This window comes from Cebus imitator, unplaced genomic scaffold (assembly GCF_001604975.1).
Source record: "Cebus imitator isolate Cc_AM_T3 unplaced genomic scaffold, Cebus_imitator-1.0 Scaffold154, whole genome shotgun sequence".
Taxonomy (NCBI): Eukaryota; Metazoa; Chordata; class Mammalia; order Primates; family Cebidae; genus Cebus; species Cebus imitator.
Genome location: NW_016107469.1, coordinates 229,924 through 249,410, shown reverse-complemented (window position 1 = coordinate 249,410; position 19,487 = coordinate 229,924). Strand labels below are relative to the sequence as shown.

Below are 19,487 nucleotides of genomic sequence, written 5' to 3'. Positions count from 1 at the left end.
TATATCTATGTGTCAAAACTGTATCCAAACTTTTAAACCCAATGTAATTCCACCTTCTCCATAAAGTCTGCATGGAGAACTTCAAATCAAAAATATATCTTCTCTGAAATTTGCAGAACACCTTATTCACCCATCTTGAAAGTAAATGACTCTTTATCCCACATTGCAGCAGAATAATTGAGCACTACTGAAAATGAGATTCTGATGTTTTAATAACAATTTATATTTTTTCATTATTTAAAATACAAATAATTTAGTGGAAGTAAATATATGAGATGGTATTCTACTTTTTCTAAATTATGGAAAATATATAATTTCAAGAATATTTAATTGTAGATATACATGATTATATTGTTAAAAATGGCCTCAGTCATTCACCCCTCTCATAAAGAAAACAGAGCCTTATTTCCACACTCCTTGAATCTCAGTGGGACTTATGATGTGTTTTCGCAGTAGAATGTGGCGGAAGTGATAGCTGTCCATTTCAGTTTTGGATTCAAATGGCCTTGCATGCTTCCACTTATTCCTTTAGAATCCTGTCACTGCCATATAATCTAGTTTAGTCTGGCCAGCTGGATGATGACTAACAGTCCAAATCCCCCCACCCTCCAGAATAGCCCAACAGCCACCAGAAATGTGAGCAGTGGCACGTCTGACTGAACATTCGTGCATGAGTGAATGTAGACAAGACCCGTGGGTTCACTGTTTAAGCTACTGGGTTCTGGAGTGGTTTGTTACATGGCAATATCTAGCTGATACAGTTACTATAATTATGATAGGATATAAGGATAGGACATTAAAACTATAATAGGTTTTTTTGTTTGTTTTATTTTGCTTTGCTTTTTGAGACAGAGTCTGGCTGTCACCAGGATGGAGTGCAGTAGTGCAATTTCGGCTCACTACAATCTCTGTCTCCTGGGTTCAAGCAATTCTCCTGCCTCCACCTCCCAAATAGCTGGGATTACACATGTGCCACCACAACCAGCTGATTTTTGTATTTTTAGTAGAGACAGGGTTTTACCACATTCACCATATTGGCCAGAATGGTCTCGATCTCCTGACCTCATGATCCACCCACCTCAGCCTCCCAAAGTGCTGGGTTGCAGGCATGAGCCACCACACCCGGCAAAATTGGAATCAAGCATCTTATATTTAAGCACCTAATTTATTTAAGTATCTCTAGCAGGAGAAAACTTAGTATTTACACTTAGTATTTATAAAGACAGCGGTTATTATTGGAAATATCTTCTTATATTGGGCAGAAGCCTGCCTATACACAATTTCTTAATGATCCATGTTCTGCCCACTGTGAAGCTCAGGACAATACAGTCCCTTTTATAACCTAATCTTTTAAGTACTTGAAGACCTCTAACATATTCTCACTTGAACCTTCTCTTTTCTAGATTCAGTGCCTATGAAGGCAAAGCCTCCGTAAGCATGGTTCCCTGAACAACTATGAAGATCAAAGTGCATCCTTCTCCTTGTATCTATATGCACAGAAAATGCTGATTGCTGAAATTCTGAGAGGTAAAAGGGAAAAGGAAAATGTTGCATGGATGAGAAATAAAATTTTATTTAATTAATATACTGAAATTTGGTAGTTGTTAATTACTGTGTCATAACCTAGGTTATCTTGGTTAATATACTTTTTATGCTCCATCTTGTTACTTTGAGCTCAATGTTGTAACATGCTAAGATCTTTTGGACATTCATTCCATTATTTATACACTAGTTATTTTGCCCAGGCTTATGTCACTTTCAAATTGTATAAATATATATTTTATATTTTTATCTGTTTTAGTTAAAAATAACCTAAGTCTATGTTCAGTGACTGGAAAAAGTAATATTGCTAAAATGTCCACACTACCCTAAGCAATCTACAGATTCAATCCAGCACCTATCAAAATACCAATAGAAAGTAGACTGGTGATTAACAGAGGCCAGGAAGAATAGAGGGGAGGTGGGAAAGAAGAGAAGTTAATCAAAAGTACAAAAATACAGTTAGATAGAGGGAATAAGACTTAGAGCTCAATAAATCAGTTGAGTGACTACAACAATATATAACTTATTATATATTTCAAACTAGCTAGTAGAGAATAATTTGTATATTCCAGGTATAAAGAAAAATGTTTAAGGTAATGAATATTCCACTTGCCCTGGTTTAATTACTACACATTATATGAATAAATAAAAATATCACAGGGACCCCTAAAATATATAGCTTTACTATATATCAATTTTAAAAGTCTATCTAAAGGCAATTCCTGAGACACTGCAACAAGAACTATCCCTGAGTACAATATCAATCATGAATTATCACACTTTGGGTCCTGTCACTCAACCTATTATTGCTTTGTCCAGGGCACATTTTTCTAGGAGACATCCTGAAATTTCTTTGCAAATATCTTTTTAAAATCTAGAAATATATTTATATTATTTGATATATATACTTAGAAACCTTGTCAGACCAATACATAATCTGTTAAATTTAAAATATAATCTAAGTATAAAGTACAATATTTAACAAAACAGATCCAGAAATGAGCATTATTTATTTGTAAAACTGTATCAGTTTGGCATAATAGCAAAGCAATCAAGTTCTGGAGTCAAGGAGACATAATTCAAATCTCAGCTCTATTACTATCACTGATCTTGACTATGCTTAGTGTCTGGATTCTGAATTACTTCATCTGTACGATGTGAATAATAATTATCACATATACCTCAAAAAGTTTTTACAAGGATTAAAGGGAGTATTGCTAAACAATGCTCAGATATGGGTCTGTTATATTGCAACATTTCAAAAAGTATACTTATTATACGATAATAATTATAAATTTGAGACATAACATTTCTAAAATGACATCTAAAGTGCTGCTTCATTATTCCATTTTGTTGTTTCTAAATGTTAAGAAAGACTAAAAACTAAGAATTCCTAATCTGCTAGTCTTAGATGGATTTTGTCATATCTGAAAATTTCAGTGCAGTTCTTTCAGCAAGGTGTTTCATATTTAAGAAAGTATATGGATTAAGTAAACTTGTTGCTTTAAATAAAAAGTGAGTAATTTTTTACAAGTTTATAGCAGCAGCACATTTTTTAGCAATGATTTATTATTCTGTTGCACTACTTTATGGTCCTTCTATAAGGGGGAATGTATGTCATATACCTTTATGGAATAAGGTATTTATTTATTAAAATAAGTCTAAAAACACTCTGTATAAGCTTCATTGGGAAATACAGTGATCACCCTCAGCATTTCTCTCTTTTTCTTTTTCTCTCTCCCTAAAACTTTTATATACATCAGATGTGCTCAAACAGCCGTATCAATTACCGCTTGGAAAGAAACAGTCCATTTAGGAACCACGGTATTTCTTACACTTTCCATCTCATTTAATGGGGTTATTTTCAATGTTTTCCAGATAATAGCTGGTAATTTTCTAACACAAGTGATTATTCTGCTCAACGTAACAGATGCTACTTTCTTTATTTACTAAACTTGCACCACTTTAAGACTGACTACTCAAACACTGTCTTCATAAAGGATGTATCAGTAATTTTAATTTGCTACTCTTCAAAGAATATCTGGAAGGCATTAGAAGATTAAGCTTGACTCTGATGTAGCTAAGATTCATTAATTTCCTAATACATTTAAGCCCTAGAGACTTAAGTGTCATGATTAAGTATATGATATAAAGAGCTAAAATATATAGCAATATATAAATGTTGAATAAGCATATTGAACACAGAGAAGAAATTGTGTTTCAGTATAACACGTTTTCTCATCAACGAATATACTCTCTTCAAGTTTCTTAACTGGGAATTTTATTTTTCTGGGGCTGGATTGGCCCTGGTATCTGCTGTATTAATTTGGCACTCCTGTGATACTCAAAGCCAGAAGAGAGTACTAACTCTGGCTTAAGATATAGACCTGGGGTGAGAAAAGAAATAGTGAATGAGTTCACAAGGGTGATGAAATGGAAGTAGTACTATGCTTAAGCTTATGTTGATGGCCTTAGTTTTCTAACTGAGAAAAGACTGGCCTTGGGAGTTGGGTGTGGGATGCAACTTATATTGCTAATATTGAGATGGCCTTCCCAAATGCTAGTCCTTTGAAAGTGCATGATTTGGGGTTCTTTTGAAGTAAATCTAAAATATTACGAGGCTGAGTTAGTGGCTCACAGAAATCAGGGGATGGTAAATTTCTTATTGAGTGCTATTTTATTATTCTTTAAGTTCTGGGGTACATGTGCAAATCATGCAGGTTTGTTGCATAGGTATACACATGCCATGGTGGTTTGCTGCATCCCTCCACCCATCATCTAAATTAGGTATTTCTCCTAATGTTATCCCACACAGGCAAATGTAATTCTATTGTGGCACTGTTTACAATAGCAAAGACTTGAGTGTGTTTTTATTGGCAGTCACTTAAAGACATAAGGAAAAGCAGGCCCTTTCTAAGGAGCCAACCAGTGCTGTGTAGATCAATTGCAGAAGCCTCCAGTGCCAGGACTGGCTAAAGAATAGTTGGAGTTGATAGCAGCTCTGATCTCCTTCCCCAAAGTAGAGGCATTATCTCCACTGTGGATTGAAAGGGATGTGGCATCACATGAATCTTCTGGATCTGAAATATAAATGCCAGGCACTGTGGCTCATTCCCGTAATCATTGCACTTTGGGAGGCTGAGATGGATAAACTGCCTGAGCTCAGCAGTTTGAAACTACCCTGGGCAATATGGTGAAACTCTCTCTCTACTAAAATACAGAAAAAGTAGCTGGGCAAGATGGCATGTGCCCCTAATCCCAGCTACTTGGGAGGCTGAGGCAGGAGAATCATTTGAGCCCAGGAAGCGGAGGTTGCAGTGAGCCGAGATCACACCACTGTACTCCAGCTTGGGTGACAGAGTGAGACTGCCTCTCAGAAAAAATAAATAAATAAAAAGAGTAGCTTTCATATAATTAGTAAAATTGGAGGTTGTCCTGGCTTGCAATCTAGGACTATCCTGAGGTTTCATATTCTTAAACACTATTAAATAATGGAAGTATAAAATAGATTTTGGAGAACAATTTTTTATGGTCAGCTTCCTAAAGCTCAGAAGATGGCCACTATTGGAATAGATATCAGGTTTCTTGTATATGTGTAAGGATGGATGGACCTATTCTCTAATATTACCCAAAGATGGGGGAGTCTTTTGCAGTATCCCTGAGGAACTGTGGGTAATACTCAAGTGTTTTCCCTGGGTTTATGGTCTACCACTGAGTAAGAAAGAGTGTTAAGCTATAAACCCAAGCTAGAAAGTGAGATAATAAAAAAGGTGTCAATCTACAACTTGGTGAACTATGAGCTATTAGTACCTTCAGGATGACAGCTCCATTTTCTTAATCTTTTGGGTCAGTTTCATGAATTTTTTACCACCATAAATTGAGGAACAAAATATGCCTAAAATAAATTATCTATAATCCACCCTAAGAAAACTATGGCTTAACTAAGCCTGGTTAAGATTATAGATAGTCAAGTTTATCTTAATTTCATAGATACCATGCCAAAGTATTTTTCCCACTAAATGGGTCTGTGGTTGTGATGACTCATAGATTCACACATTGAAGTAGTCAACCTAATGTCTGGTCTTGGTGGCTGATATCAAAAATTAACCTAATGATCTTATGACTTTCTAAGTATAAAAGATATCAAGGGCTTCTGAGACTAGAGAGATCTAGAGGTAGGCTAAAATTAGACAGGCAGTCTTCTTGACAACAGGAAGATAATGGCTTAGCAACCACTGCTTGATTCATGGGTTTTAGAAAGTTGGAGGCCTTGCGGCTCTCGGTTTTCCTGATTAAGAAACTCTCGGTCTAGATTAAGCCTTTGTGCATAGGATATTATGTGTTTGCTCTGCCAGAGGACTACAGACAGGGTGCTGAAGACTAACAGGACTGATACAGTCAAGAGTCTGTAATTGGGGGTATCCCTGTAGTTTCACATGAGGCTTTTTTCTAGCAGTTGCAACTACCTTGTGGCATGAATATGCCCAACACTAGCCAAGAGATGTCAAGGGTTGTTCCTCCTATAATGATTTAAGCAAGTTAACTTATTTTAAACTCCTTAGGAATTTAAAATCAAGTTGGAGGATAAGAATCTTGTTAAATTTATGCAACTTAGGAAACTAATACATGCTACAGAACTGACACAAATGGGAGCACTAAAAACAGTGATTGATAATACTTTACCATAGTACAAAGAGAGAGAAATGAAATCAAGAAAGATTCAAAACCACGTGAAAAGATCTATACAGTTATCCTTTGATAGCCACAGGAGATTCATTCCAGGATCTCCCATCAGAGACCAAAATCTGCAGATACTCAACTGCCTTCTGTAAAATGGCACAGTATTTGCATATTTCCTGTACACATCATCCCAAATACTTTAAATTATTTCTAAGTTACTTATACTACCAAATACAATGTAAATGCTGTATTAACAGTTGTTAACAATAACAATTGTAATTTTATTTGTATTTCTTATTGTTGCATTGTTATCATTATTGTTTAGCATATTCTCAATCAACACTGTTCGAATCCACAGAGGTAGAACCCATGGACACAGGGCCAACTGTTCCTACATTGAAGAAAATGAAGAGTCGTTAAATATATTTCAGTAGAAAGGCCCATACTTTAAAGTGATTGATCTTCTACAGTGTAGACATTAAATTTAATGCAGAAGGAGAAACTGACAAAGGAAGATTGGTTAGAAGATCAGTGGCAGAAGAGCAGAAGATCAAACACCGCATGTTCTCACTCATAGGCGGGTGTTGAACAATGAGAACACATGGACACAGGGAGGGGAGCACTACACACTGGGGTCTGTTGGGGGGAAATAGGGGAGGGACGGTGCGGGGTGGGAAGCTGGGGAGAGATAGCAAGGGGAGAAATGCCAGATGTAGGTGATGGGGAGGAAGGCAGCAAATCACACTGCCACGTGTGTTCCTATGCAACAATTTTGCATGTTCTTCACATGTACCCCCAAACCTAAAATGCAATAAAATAAATAAATGGGGAAAAAAAAAGAAGATCAGTCTCAGAAGATCAGTTTGCAATTGCCTAAATAAAAGGTACTGAGTAATAAAACTAGGTCGATGGTAATGTGAATATAAATGAGTTGAAAAATTATGGGCAGGGTGACTGACTGGCTATACAATAATGAATTATGAAAGTGGACCCCATTTGCATCTGTTAACCCTTACAATAAATAGAAATCTCTATTTCATTTCACTCTTACCTAACTCTATAGTGAACTCCTTCTATACCAAATTCTCTGGAGGTAAAGGAAGCTATTTCCTAAAAATAACTAACTAAAAGGTCAAAGACTGCATTTGTCCATTTTGACACTGCTATAAAGATACAACATGAGAGTAATTTATAAAGAAAGGAGGTTTAATTGACTCACAGTTCTGCATGTCTGGGGAGGCCTCAGAATATTTACAATCCTAGTAGAAGGCAAAGCGGAAGAAAGGCACATGTTACATGGCAGCAGAAGAGAGAGAGCTGGGGGCTGGGGGCAATCCCAAACACTTTTAAAGAACTGGATCTCATGAGAATTCACTATCATGAGAACAGCATAGGGGAAACTGTCCCCATGATCCAATCACCTCCCACCAGGTCCCTCCTTGAAATGTGGGGATTACAATTTGAGATGAGATTTAGGTGGGGACACAGAGCCAAACCATATCAAAGACAAAAGCTCCCTCCTCCAAACAGTGACCTGTCATGATAATTAAAGCACTATGTTATGTGGGGGCTGTCATTTTCTTAATATTTGGAAAACCTGGTTTAGAACATGCAAATATAGGGATGGAGGGTAAATCTTTGACTCACAAGAAAGGGGAGCAGACAGCTCATGTCTAGGCTTAGGAGAATTTCTTATCCTTGAGAAACAGGAAAGTTATCTGAGGGAATAGCGAAGAATCAAATGTTTAAACTAGATAGGAATAACTAAAATAAAAAGCTCTCAGCTATGAGAGAGAAGACTGCAGCTATGAGAAAAGTTAGGTGAAGAGCTCCTGGAGAATAGGTACAACTTTATCTTCTATGCTAAATGGAAGATTTTAGGTCTTGGCTAAACATGAAAGTCAAGACTATGAATGGGGAGAGGATGTGAAGACAGTGTGTAACCTTCTCAAGTTTATAGAGAAATAACAAAGCAATGTCAGTACTATGTCAGAAAATTAAAAATATATTAAGCCAACTTTTATCATATGTTGAACAACCTAATTGACATTGGGTTCTATAACAGTAACAAAATTGGTATTTTAATTAAGGTAAACTTAAGAAAAACAATGGAATTGTATAGGACTCTGGATGGAAATTGGGTTGTTCACATTTACTAACATAGTTGTTTCTAGTGATAATTGAACAATCTTGGAAATCTCAGCATATGCTTATAATTATTATTTTATTTTTTATTATTTTATTTTTTGGTAATTGCACCTGTTTGAAAATGTGGTCAAAACAGAAGCTGTTTTTTTTTTTTTTTTAAACAATATGTCAGTGTCCTTCCATTCAACAGCGTCTCTTCATTTCTCTCTCTGTCTGCATTATTGCACTTCTGTAACCACTGCCTCTTTCCTGATAAGGTTCATAATTCTGGTAGACATTGACTAGAAGTCATCAGCCTAGTTTGGAGCCATGGACAGAGGATGAACTTTGCTTCACATAGGCTAAGGAACTTAGTGTCATGAGAATTGTATTGCAGAGAAGAACTTTAATAAGTGAAGAAAGAAACTAAAGATGATAATATCCTCCCCAAACTGTTTTTCCCTAATCCCAAAACTGTTTAATAGACTTGCCCTAATTCTGGTGCAAGCAAAGCTGGTACTTTGAGAATACACACACACACACACACACACACACACACACCCCTTGCGATGCTTCTTATAATTCAACCAGTGGAGCTCTAACTACAAATGTCAAGGGAAAGGTAGACTTAAGCCATATTCCATCAAAGTACCAAAGGAGTGTTATTCTAATTAAAAACATGTTTCACATTTGGAGAAGTTACTCATGTGACTTTGTTCACGATCAGTTAATAAAGTAGTTTCATCAAATTGATACTGGGTAACCATGGGCATGTATGACTCAGATATCCGTTACAGAGAATCCGCTGACAGCAGGATAGTTGGGTGAGAGACTCCAGCTGCACGCCTCCCGTATCTGCAGCATACACCCCAAGGCTACACTCTCTCCAAGCTTCTCCCAACCAATGGCTAAACTTGGTGGAGATAATAGAGCTGGCTACTTGTACCCAATGAAAGACTCCTCTAATAAGCAAGACTTCTCTCTCCATTTGTCTGAATGACTTTCTTTTAGCCTCATTATAGTCAATTTCAGACTTTTCATACCCAATTTTCCTTCCTGCTCCATACACTTTTGCAAATGTCACAACTGTGTCATGGTCCAAAGGGCCTTCTCACCTACTTCTGCTGTCTCTTCGTTTTATGACTGAGACATTTCTGCCCAATAAACCTTGTATACTTTCCATACTGTGGTCCTGTGTGCTTTCTTTATGACTCTTTGCTGCATAGATGACAAAAGTTAACAAAATCTTACAAAACCACTGAAGGCTATAAATGTTAAATTCACTGATTTCACCAAAACATATATCCTTCTCACTTTGTCCTGCTTCCTTTGCTTTTCTGTTCACCTCTTCTCTCTCTCTCTTCCAGTTTTTCCCCAGAGCTTGACTGAATTTTTATTGTGACAAATAGGAAAAACAGAATGAAATTTGTCATGTCTTTTCTGGCAACACTTACAGAAAATGTACAGAGAGCTAAGTAGAAATCAGAAAGTCGAGTTATTAATTTCATTATCTGGTTTCAGTGTATATAGCTTCATAATTTGATTTTAGTGTGTATAGATTGTTTATTGACATTTGAGAAGAATAAGGGAAGGATGAATGTGGTTTGGCTCTGAGCTGATTGGGGATGGAAAAGGTAGAAAACTGAAAGATTTAGCAGCATTATCATAAAAAAGCAAAGACTGTATTTTGAAAGTCTGTTCCAGTCTTAGTTTTTTTAGTATAATATAACTTGTGATATTTAAATAGTATTTTATTTTAAAAATATTTATAGAAAAAGTAAAATAAGTACATCTTTCTGAAAGAGCTTGTGATTGAAGGATCGTATGTAAAGGTACCCTTCAGGTTCTTTAAGAGAAAATAAGCCTTCAGGCAATGACAAATTCTCTTGATGACTGAAAATTATCAACCCTTTCCCATACTATCATAGTTCCAAAATCCCTTAGAAAGTCATTGAAATAAGCATTTTCAGAAAATATAACAATGTGGAAACATCTATTCAAAATGTAAAGAGGAACTATTTTAGCCAGGCATTTATACTGCATGTGCTTAACAAAAGCATGAATGTAGATTAACTCTGTCGCTCTGACAGGGATAAAGTCCATATTCAGACGGGAGTTAGCAAATCAAATTTTTACAAAGTGATAGATGCTGTAGGTGAGGAGGAGGCATAGAATCTATAACATCATAAACTTAGATAAACCTCCGGATGCATGACACTATATAAAAACATTTTTCATAATTAAATTAGAATTCAACTTAATTATTTTCTAAGACAAATATTTCATTGTTGTCAAATTATTATTGCTGTAAACTTCAAGACACAGTATTCACAGTACTGTAGTATAGAGAGTAGTCTATTTATTACCTGAATTTCTCTGTATAATTCATAGTGATCTTTTACCACAGCTGCTTTTATATCTTATTTAAATTACTATGACTTTAAAATATGAAAGAGTAATTCTTCACATATTTATTTTAAGGACATTGAAGTTAGAGAATTAACAGAAATAACCTCTTAATCACTTCTATATGGAAAAATAAAAATAAAAATGATACATATATTAATTTGTAGAAGCTTTAAATTTCAAACTTTAAATCTGACAAATATTTTATTTAAAATCAGTGACATGTGGATGTATTTAACAATAAATTGATTTTCAGAAAATGAGTGTATTATAAAACAGAGCTGTGAAACTTTTCCCCAAGATAAAGAACTAAAACAAGGCTCTAAATTTTGCTTCTATTTATACTGTACACAAATGTATTTAAATGTCAACATTTATAAAATATCTAATATACATATATATGTATATATATTTAAATTATCGGCCAGGCACAGTGGCTCATACATGTAATTCCAGCACCTGGGGAGGCCGAGGTGGGTAAATCGCCTGAGCTCAGAAGTTCAAGACCAGCCTGGACAACATGGCAAAACCCAGTCTCAATTAAAAAAATCTCCGTAGATATATAATAAATTATATAGAGATATCTATATATATGTAAACATAAAAGAGGTATATATGAATATATAAACTGTGTATAAGCTTTGATCCACAAATTACACTTTCAAAATCTATTATATTTACTATAGTATCATCTACAGTTATGTCATAATTTGCAATTATGAATTAGAAATAATTTTGAAAGTCCACCAAAAGAATAATAAAAAATGTTGTATAAATGTTTTCAATTATTTGCATCATTTCGAAATAATAAAGTAGAAAATTTTCTGAGGGCTTTGTTATTAATGGTAAAAAAAACCCAGCAACTTGCAGAGGCAATGTGGCATTTAGACTGAGATTATAGACTCTGGAATTAGATAAACCTGAATACCGACTTTGCCACTCACTAGCTGTCTTAAGGGAACATTTCTTAAGCATTTTGTGGATTAATTTCCTTGTTTGTAAAATGAGAGTCAAGATAGTACTTACCTTATACGGCCATTGTAAAGATTGAGTCATTATATAGAGAACAATTATAACAGCACCAGATACAAAGTCACCATTAAATTCATGCTTATTTCTTTACACAGAGTGGATTGTTTTACATTAAAATGAAAAAAAAATGTCAAAACTATTTATTTTATATGAACATACACATGTATTGCAAACACTCAGAAAAACGCCTATGAACATTCACGCCACACTGATACCACTGTGTAAGTGTTAGCATTAAAGATGAGGCTGTTTGAATTTTTTACATAGAAAATAAATTTTATACACTATTTTTGTGATTAAATTTTAAATACTTTGATACTTACGTTAAATGCAACACTATGCAACTGTAAAAAATAATAATATATTGTAAAAAACCTGAAACCAATCCAAATGCCTATCAATGATAAAGAAAATGAGGCACATGTACACCATGGAATACTATGTAGTCCTGAAAAAGGGTGAGTTCTTGTCCTTTGCAGGGATGTGGATGAAGCTGGAAACCATCATTCTCAGCAAACTGACACAAGAACAGAAAACCAAACATACATGTTCTCACTCATAAGTGGGTGCTGAATAATGAGAACACATGGACACAGGGAAGGGAATATCACACACTAGGGTCTATTGAGGGGTGGGAGATAGGGGAGGGATAGCAGGGGGTGGGGAGGTTGGGGAGGGATAACACTGGGAGAAATGCCTGATGTAGTGACGGCGGATGGAGGCAGCAAACCACTATGGCATGTGTGTACCTATGCAACAATCCTGCAAGTTTTACACATGTACCCCAGAACTTAAAGTATAATTAAAAAAAGAAAACATGTTGATGAACTGGTAAACTTTCCTCAGAGGATTCACATTTTAATAATGAAAACTAGTTATAATCATCCAAATACCTTTAGTGTAATAAGCACTATAATAAAACAATGTACAAAGTTTTATGAAAGTCAAGAATAGGCAGAAAAAAGCTATGTCTGACCTCTGACCTTACATATTTTGATGTTGTAGATGGAGAATGAAATATGAGTGGGAAATTCCTTAACAGAGAAAAGTTCATTTTTATTTGGCACACTTCTAGTAAACAAATGTCTAGCAAATGAGTATTATATGTTGAATTAATAAATAGATGTTATAGAATAAAAGAGGTAAAATAATGTGGAAAAAAGATAATATAGATTACATTCATTGAATTATTGACATGAAAAATGTTCACGCACATATATCATTAATTGCCAACAAGCAAATTGAAAGAGATCATTAATTGTATCAATATGAATTCATTTATGTAAAATTATGTGGTTTAATTTGGCTATGTAATGATAATGTTAACAGTTAAACTGGTCAGGTTATTTTTACTTTTTTTTTTTCTTTTAAGACGGAGTTTGGCTCTTGTTGCCAGGCTGGAGTGCAACGGCATGATCCCAGCTCACTGCAACCTCCACCTCCCAGGATCAGGTTATTCTCCTCCCTCAGCCTCTAAAGTAACTGGGATTACAGGCATGCACCATCAGGACTGGCTATTTTTTTTTTTTTTTTTAAGCAGAGACAGGGTTTCTGCATGTTGTTCTGACTGGTCTTGAACTTCCAATCTCAGGTGCTCCACCTGCCGTGGCCTCCCAAAGTGCTGGGATTACAGGCATGAGCCACCATGCCTGGTCTTTACTTATATATATATATAACTATACACATATTCATATCTTTAGAATTGTTTTATGGTTGACACGTATACATTATTTTTTAAGAAAATACTATAACATTGACTTTACTGTGAAAAAAAGCAACAATGAGGCTAATCATGCAACACCCTGCATTCAAAGCATATATATTGAGAGCACAGCCAAGCTACCTATGAATGAAATAAATTAGAAAGGTATGACAGTACTTACCCGCCACACATCTGGAGTGCAGAGAATTTGTAAGCATCCACATCACTGCCACTTACTATTCGAGCCTTAAATGAAGAGTGAGAGAAAAACAAAACAAAGAAGCTTTTAGCATACTACCGTTTTATGTACAAGAGATTGGGACACAGGTCAACTGCACTACACATGTAACACCTAGTATGACAGATGCTAAGCAGGGTCAGCTCCAAGTCAAAGCTACTGTGTTTTTATGAGTAGAGGTTTTGAAATTAGCTGTCAGCATTTAAACAAATGCAATGGCAGAGTCCAGGAAAATATATCGTATTCCACTATTTGCCCTTAAAACTTGATATGTGCAGTGTAGATCATGAATCAGTCAGGAAGGTCATGGTTAGCCAGACCTAAGAAAAGATGCTGTGTTTGACCGTAGCAGACCCCTAGGTTGGCAAGTATAGCTAAGGTAAGCGCAGCTGGCAAGGTGTGACCTCTCCATAAATGCAACATATCAGGGGCACACTGAAAGGACAACCAAATGATGGAAAGCTGGGATAACATGCACGTTTCAAAACTAAAACAGGAATCAAACAGGTCTAATATGTCACAAACAAACATGTACAAAAGACAAGATCCCTCAGGAGGGAAGAATAAGTATGATTTGAAACCTTTTCATCCATAGAACTGCTATCTGAAAGAGAATCAGGAAAAGAAGGGATAAATGTTAGATGGAGTACTTTTCAAGAAATCATTTAAACAAATACATGAACAAAGTATTACAGGTTACATTGTTTAAAATTAGAAATAAACAAGAGTTTCAAAGTTGAGCCCCAAGGGAACAAGGACAGTTGGTTCTCATAATTTAAAGAGCTGGAAAATGTAATAGAAGGCTTGAAAAGTATAAAAGTGATTACAGGATTTAATGAAAGACAATGTGTCATATTAAGAAAAAAACACAGTTGAAGAATCAGAAGTCCTGGGCTCCAGCTGGCACTCTGCCACTTACTAGACATATTGAGTAAGCTACCAAATTCTTTGGAGTCAAGAGTCTAGACCCAACTCTGAAATAAGATCACAAATACTTTGACTAATTGCCTCACAACATTGTTGACAGAATCAATTGAGATCAATATTTGGGAAAGTAAACATCAGATGACCTTATGGATTAAAGTTGTTTTATTAAGAGATTATTTATGTATGGCTTCTCATATCATAGAGCTTACAAGCTAAAAGATTAAGTTGATTCCATCTTACGAATAAGAAAACTGATGCCTAAGGAGGTTAAGTGGCTTGATTAAGATCACAAAGCTAGTAAATGGCAGAAGAGGGACACAAATCCAGGGCTCCTGATCTCACAGTTGGTGCTCTTTACATATAATGTTTCAAGTGAGCTGAACAGAACAGTGAAGGGTGCTTGCTCAACAGCCTTCAGATGCAATTTAAGATAAATCATAGGGCCAATATTTTTCTGCTCTAACTGCTCACGGACCCAAGGATATGGAGAATGGACTACTGAGTCATCATTTTTAAACCCAGATTTAAAATAGGCTGGTCATTGGGTATAGTCTATTACTACCTTACGCAGTACTATTGTTCTGAAGCTTATTAATTCATCTTTGCTTATTAGCATAAAACTGGAGAATCTTCTCCATGGATAAAAAATTGGCAAAATGCTAGAGCTGACGTGAACCTAGAGATTTAGTTCAAACCCCTTGTTTATATAAGTGAGCACTGGAAAGATTAAAATTTGTTCAATGACATGCAGCTCAGTGATGACCCATACTGATGAAAATCTGAAAAGCATTACTCTTCTTGACTCATCAAGTATAGATTGCTTAACCATTATAAAAAAAAAAAATGTCTTGGTGCAGATTTTAGAGTATCTCAGGGTTGTATCTTCAAATGCAAAACAGGGTAAAAATGTACTGTAAAGTATTAAAGACAAATCTTACTTATGGCCATAATTATTTTATAATACTATATAAAATAAAGCAAATAAAATTCAGCATTGTTGCAAAATAATTATATACCATACCCAAGAAAATTGTTCCTGAAGAATGATTCGAGATAATGAAATGACTAATTTAATACGACATATCAATTGGACAGTAAATGCATATCTTAATTTTCATAGTGGGCAAAAAGTCATTTGATAAAAAATCAAAACCTTGTAGTTTCTCTAAACCTCCTTAAGATAGGATTAGAATGGGTCTTCGTTAAGTTTAATATGTTTTAAAAAAGTCTTACTACTAAAGTCAGCAATTTATGTGTGAAATAGTAGGGAATAGCCATCATCAGAAAAAGAAAACAAAACTAAAAGCATCATTTTCACTTCTTTCTGAAAACATAGGCCAATATATTAAAACTAATGAAAATAAACTATAAATATAGAAGGCAAAATAGAAAACTATTTTTACAAAAACTATAACTTTGTATCTATTAATCAAAACATACAAAATCACATGGAAAACTATTAGAGTGAACAAAATAACCAACAGAGTAACTAGTCAACCCATAAACAAAATAATAATGTTATTTCCTATGTACTAGCAACAACTAATCTGAAAAACAATGAAATAAAACCTGATTTAAAATATGCAATATTTTGAATGAGTAATTTGTATTCATTGTCTCCGGCTGATGTCTCTCTTCCATCTCAACCATCCCACTAAATAAACATAATCTTAACAAGGTCACCAATTACTTTCAGCTATTACATCTGGTAATACACTGATTGTTTCAATGTTTCATTCATTCATTGAACATATTTATTGCCAATGAACCCTTTTTGTTCACTTTGACTACTTTCTTGTCTCCCTGTTGTATCCTGCTCTGAAATCTTTCTAAAAATGACAAAATTATGTCACTCTCCTTAAAATCCACAAAAAACACACAGAGCCCTCATGAAAGAACATCAAATCCATGTGAAATGCAGTCTCATCACCCATTATATCTCATTCACATCATAAACTTCAGTCACAATTAAATTCTTGAAGTTACATTTCTGTGCCATGCTCTTTGAAATCTACATGCCTTTGCACTGTTGCTTCCTTCCTATAAAACAACTGTTCTCCATCCTCATCTAGCTGTCTGTCATGTCCCAAAACTCAGCTGAGGCACAAACCCCTCCTTCTGAAAACTTGTGGCACTTCTCCCTGCTTTCATCCTGTGTTCAGTATTGTGCAATGTGCATTTCTCTCTGCTAATCTTCAACCTTTGCCAGTTTCCTTATCTGCAATCCTTTCAGAATTTGAGCTCTTTGATGGTAGTCTGTTTTTTAATGTCTCTCTCTTTTGCTTTTACCAGATTCCAGAAATACAGGAGATAACCAATAAACATGTCTTAAACATGGAATGGACAATTTTAATAAGCTATAACACTTCATGGAATATCTAAAAATCTGAATAAAGGAAAATATTTCATTTTTCTATATAGCAAGGATGAATAATAATATAGATTTGTAGATGTGACAGTCAAGATCCTAATGGCAGATTGCTGTAACCTGAAAATTTAACAATTTTAAGTGTAACTGGATTAATAAATGAGTAAAAATATCTAAGACTTTATAAAAGAAGCATTATGAGATGAATATATAAAAATATTAATAATTCAGAAGACATAAAACAGTATGATTCTAGCAACTTAATACATTAATAGTGAAACACAAAATATAACTAAGATACCCTTATACTCAAGAGTTTAATGAGTATAAAAGAAAACATTTTTATTAAAGACAAAGAGGAGTTACTAATCAGTAAATGGTGTTTGGACAACAGGTTAAATATCTATAATATTCATCTGTATCGTGATCTCATACATATGCCACCAAGTTCCACATGCATTAAAGATTTAAACATAGAATCAAGAAAGAAAGACAAGTAAAAAGAGAAAGGAAGATTTATTAAACCTATGGAATGAGATTTTTAAATTTAGACAACAGATAATTGACAAATTAAAATGCAACAATGGTAAATACACATACAAAATACATATTTAACTAAAGCTACACCTAATGATTATAAAATTAACAAAGATTAAAGATATTGATTTTAATGATATTAAAAATAATTCCCAAAGCTGTTGAGAATATTATTAACCAAACACTATCATGCATCGTTGATGAATATGAAAATTGTTATAAGTTTCAAAAAGCTTTCAAAAGATGTCTATCAATAGACTGTTGACATGGAAATTCCATTTTTGGAAACTGGTGCTAAGGAAATGATTTTTGTTATGGATTGAATTGTATGCTGCTTCCCCCAATTTAAATGTTGAAGTCCTAACCCCCCATACTTCACAATGTGGCCTTGTTTAGAAATAGGACCACTGCAGATCTAATTATTTAAAATAGGTCATACTAGAGTAGGGTGGACTCTTAATCCAATGTAATTGGTGTTCTTATAAAAAGGGAAAATTTGGGCCAGGTGTGGCACCTCACGCCTGTAATCCCAGCATTTTGGGAGGCCAAGATGGGCAGATCACGAGGTCAGGAGTTTGAGACCAGTCTGACCAATATAGTGAAACCCAGCCTCCACTAAAAATACAAAAATTAGCTGGGTGTGGTGGTGAATGCCTGTAATCCCAGCTACTCAGGAGGCTGAGGCACGAGAATTGCTTGCATCCAGGAGGTGGAAGTTGCAGTGAACCGAGATCGCACCACAGCACTCCAGCCTGGCAACAGAGTGAGACTTTGTCTAAAAAAAAAAAAAAAATAGGAGAAATTTGGAGACAGATACATACACAATTATGTCAAGTAAAGATTAGTTATGCTTCCACAGCCAAGAAACTCCCAGAAACTTGGTGAGAAGAATCAACAGATTCTCCCCTAGTTCCTTCAGTGGGAATATGGCCCTGCCAACACCTTGATAGTAGATGTTCAGCCTCCAGAACTTTGAGAACAAATTTCTGGTATTCTAAGTCATTTGATTTTTGATATTACATTATGGTAACCCTGGCAAACATATAATTTAAATACTAAAAAAAAAAAATGTGTTAATATTGGCACTGTTTTTTTACTACAAAAAAGTTGGAATGCATATATGACCAAATATAGAATTATGGGTTGAAATTATATTCTATGACTTTGATGTAAAAATCTATGACCATTAAAATCAATGCATTCAGAGACTAAATAAAAATACATAAAATGTTTATGATGTAAAAAATAAAAATTAGGAAGTTACCTCATGTTTGAGGTTACTTAAGGTTATAAGGTGATTATGTTAAAAAAAAAAAAAGCTATATATAGAAAAAGACTTGAAGAGAACATCACCGTAACATTGTTAATCTAAAGTAATAGGTTAATATATTTATTCATATTATCTTATATTTTCCAAGATTCTGTTATTTAATAATCATATTGTTTAAAAAATGTTAAATGATGCAATATTGTATCCAACAGCAGCAGAATATATATTCCTATCTAGTGTACATTTTGGAAAAATCTTCAAGCCACAAAACACATCTTAACAAATTTGAAGATTAAAATAATATCAAGTGTCTTTTCTGACCACAATGTTTGAAAGCAGAAATCAATAACTGGAAGAGTTTTAGAACATTCACAAATATGAGGAAATAAAACAACATAGTCCTGAAGAACCAATGGGTCAAAGGTGAAATAAATAAATGTTTACAGACAAACACAAATAGAAACACAATATACCAAAACTTACGGGATGTAGCAAAAGCAGTTCTAAGAGGGTTACAGTGATACCCACATTAAAAAAAAGTCTCAAACAACCTAAATGTATACTTCACAGAACTAGATACAAAACAAAACAAACTAAGCCTAATGTCAGCAGAACTGAAGAGCTCATAAAGATTATAGTGCCTGTAATTCCAGCACTT

The 19,487-nt window shown here is 34.6% G+C and overlaps 1 protein-coding gene across 2 annotated transcripts in view; it reads right to left on the bottom strand.

Moving 5' to 3' along the window:
* The window catches only part of UNC13C (unc-13 homolog C), a 625,259-nt gene that overhangs the window by 452,613 nt on the left and 153,159 nt on the right, over positions 1–19,487 (bottom strand). For both annotated transcript variants that reach the window (XM_037743781.1, XM_017543349.2), the window contains exons 3-4: positions 14,309–14,331; positions 13,671–13,735 (exon numbers count right to left, since the gene is read on the bottom strand). In XM_037743781.1, coding sequence (XP_037599709.1) covers positions 13,671–13,735; positions 14,309–14,331 — 88 coding nt within the window. The remainder of the gene's footprint in view (positions 1–13,670; positions 13,736–14,308; positions 14,332–19,487) is intronic.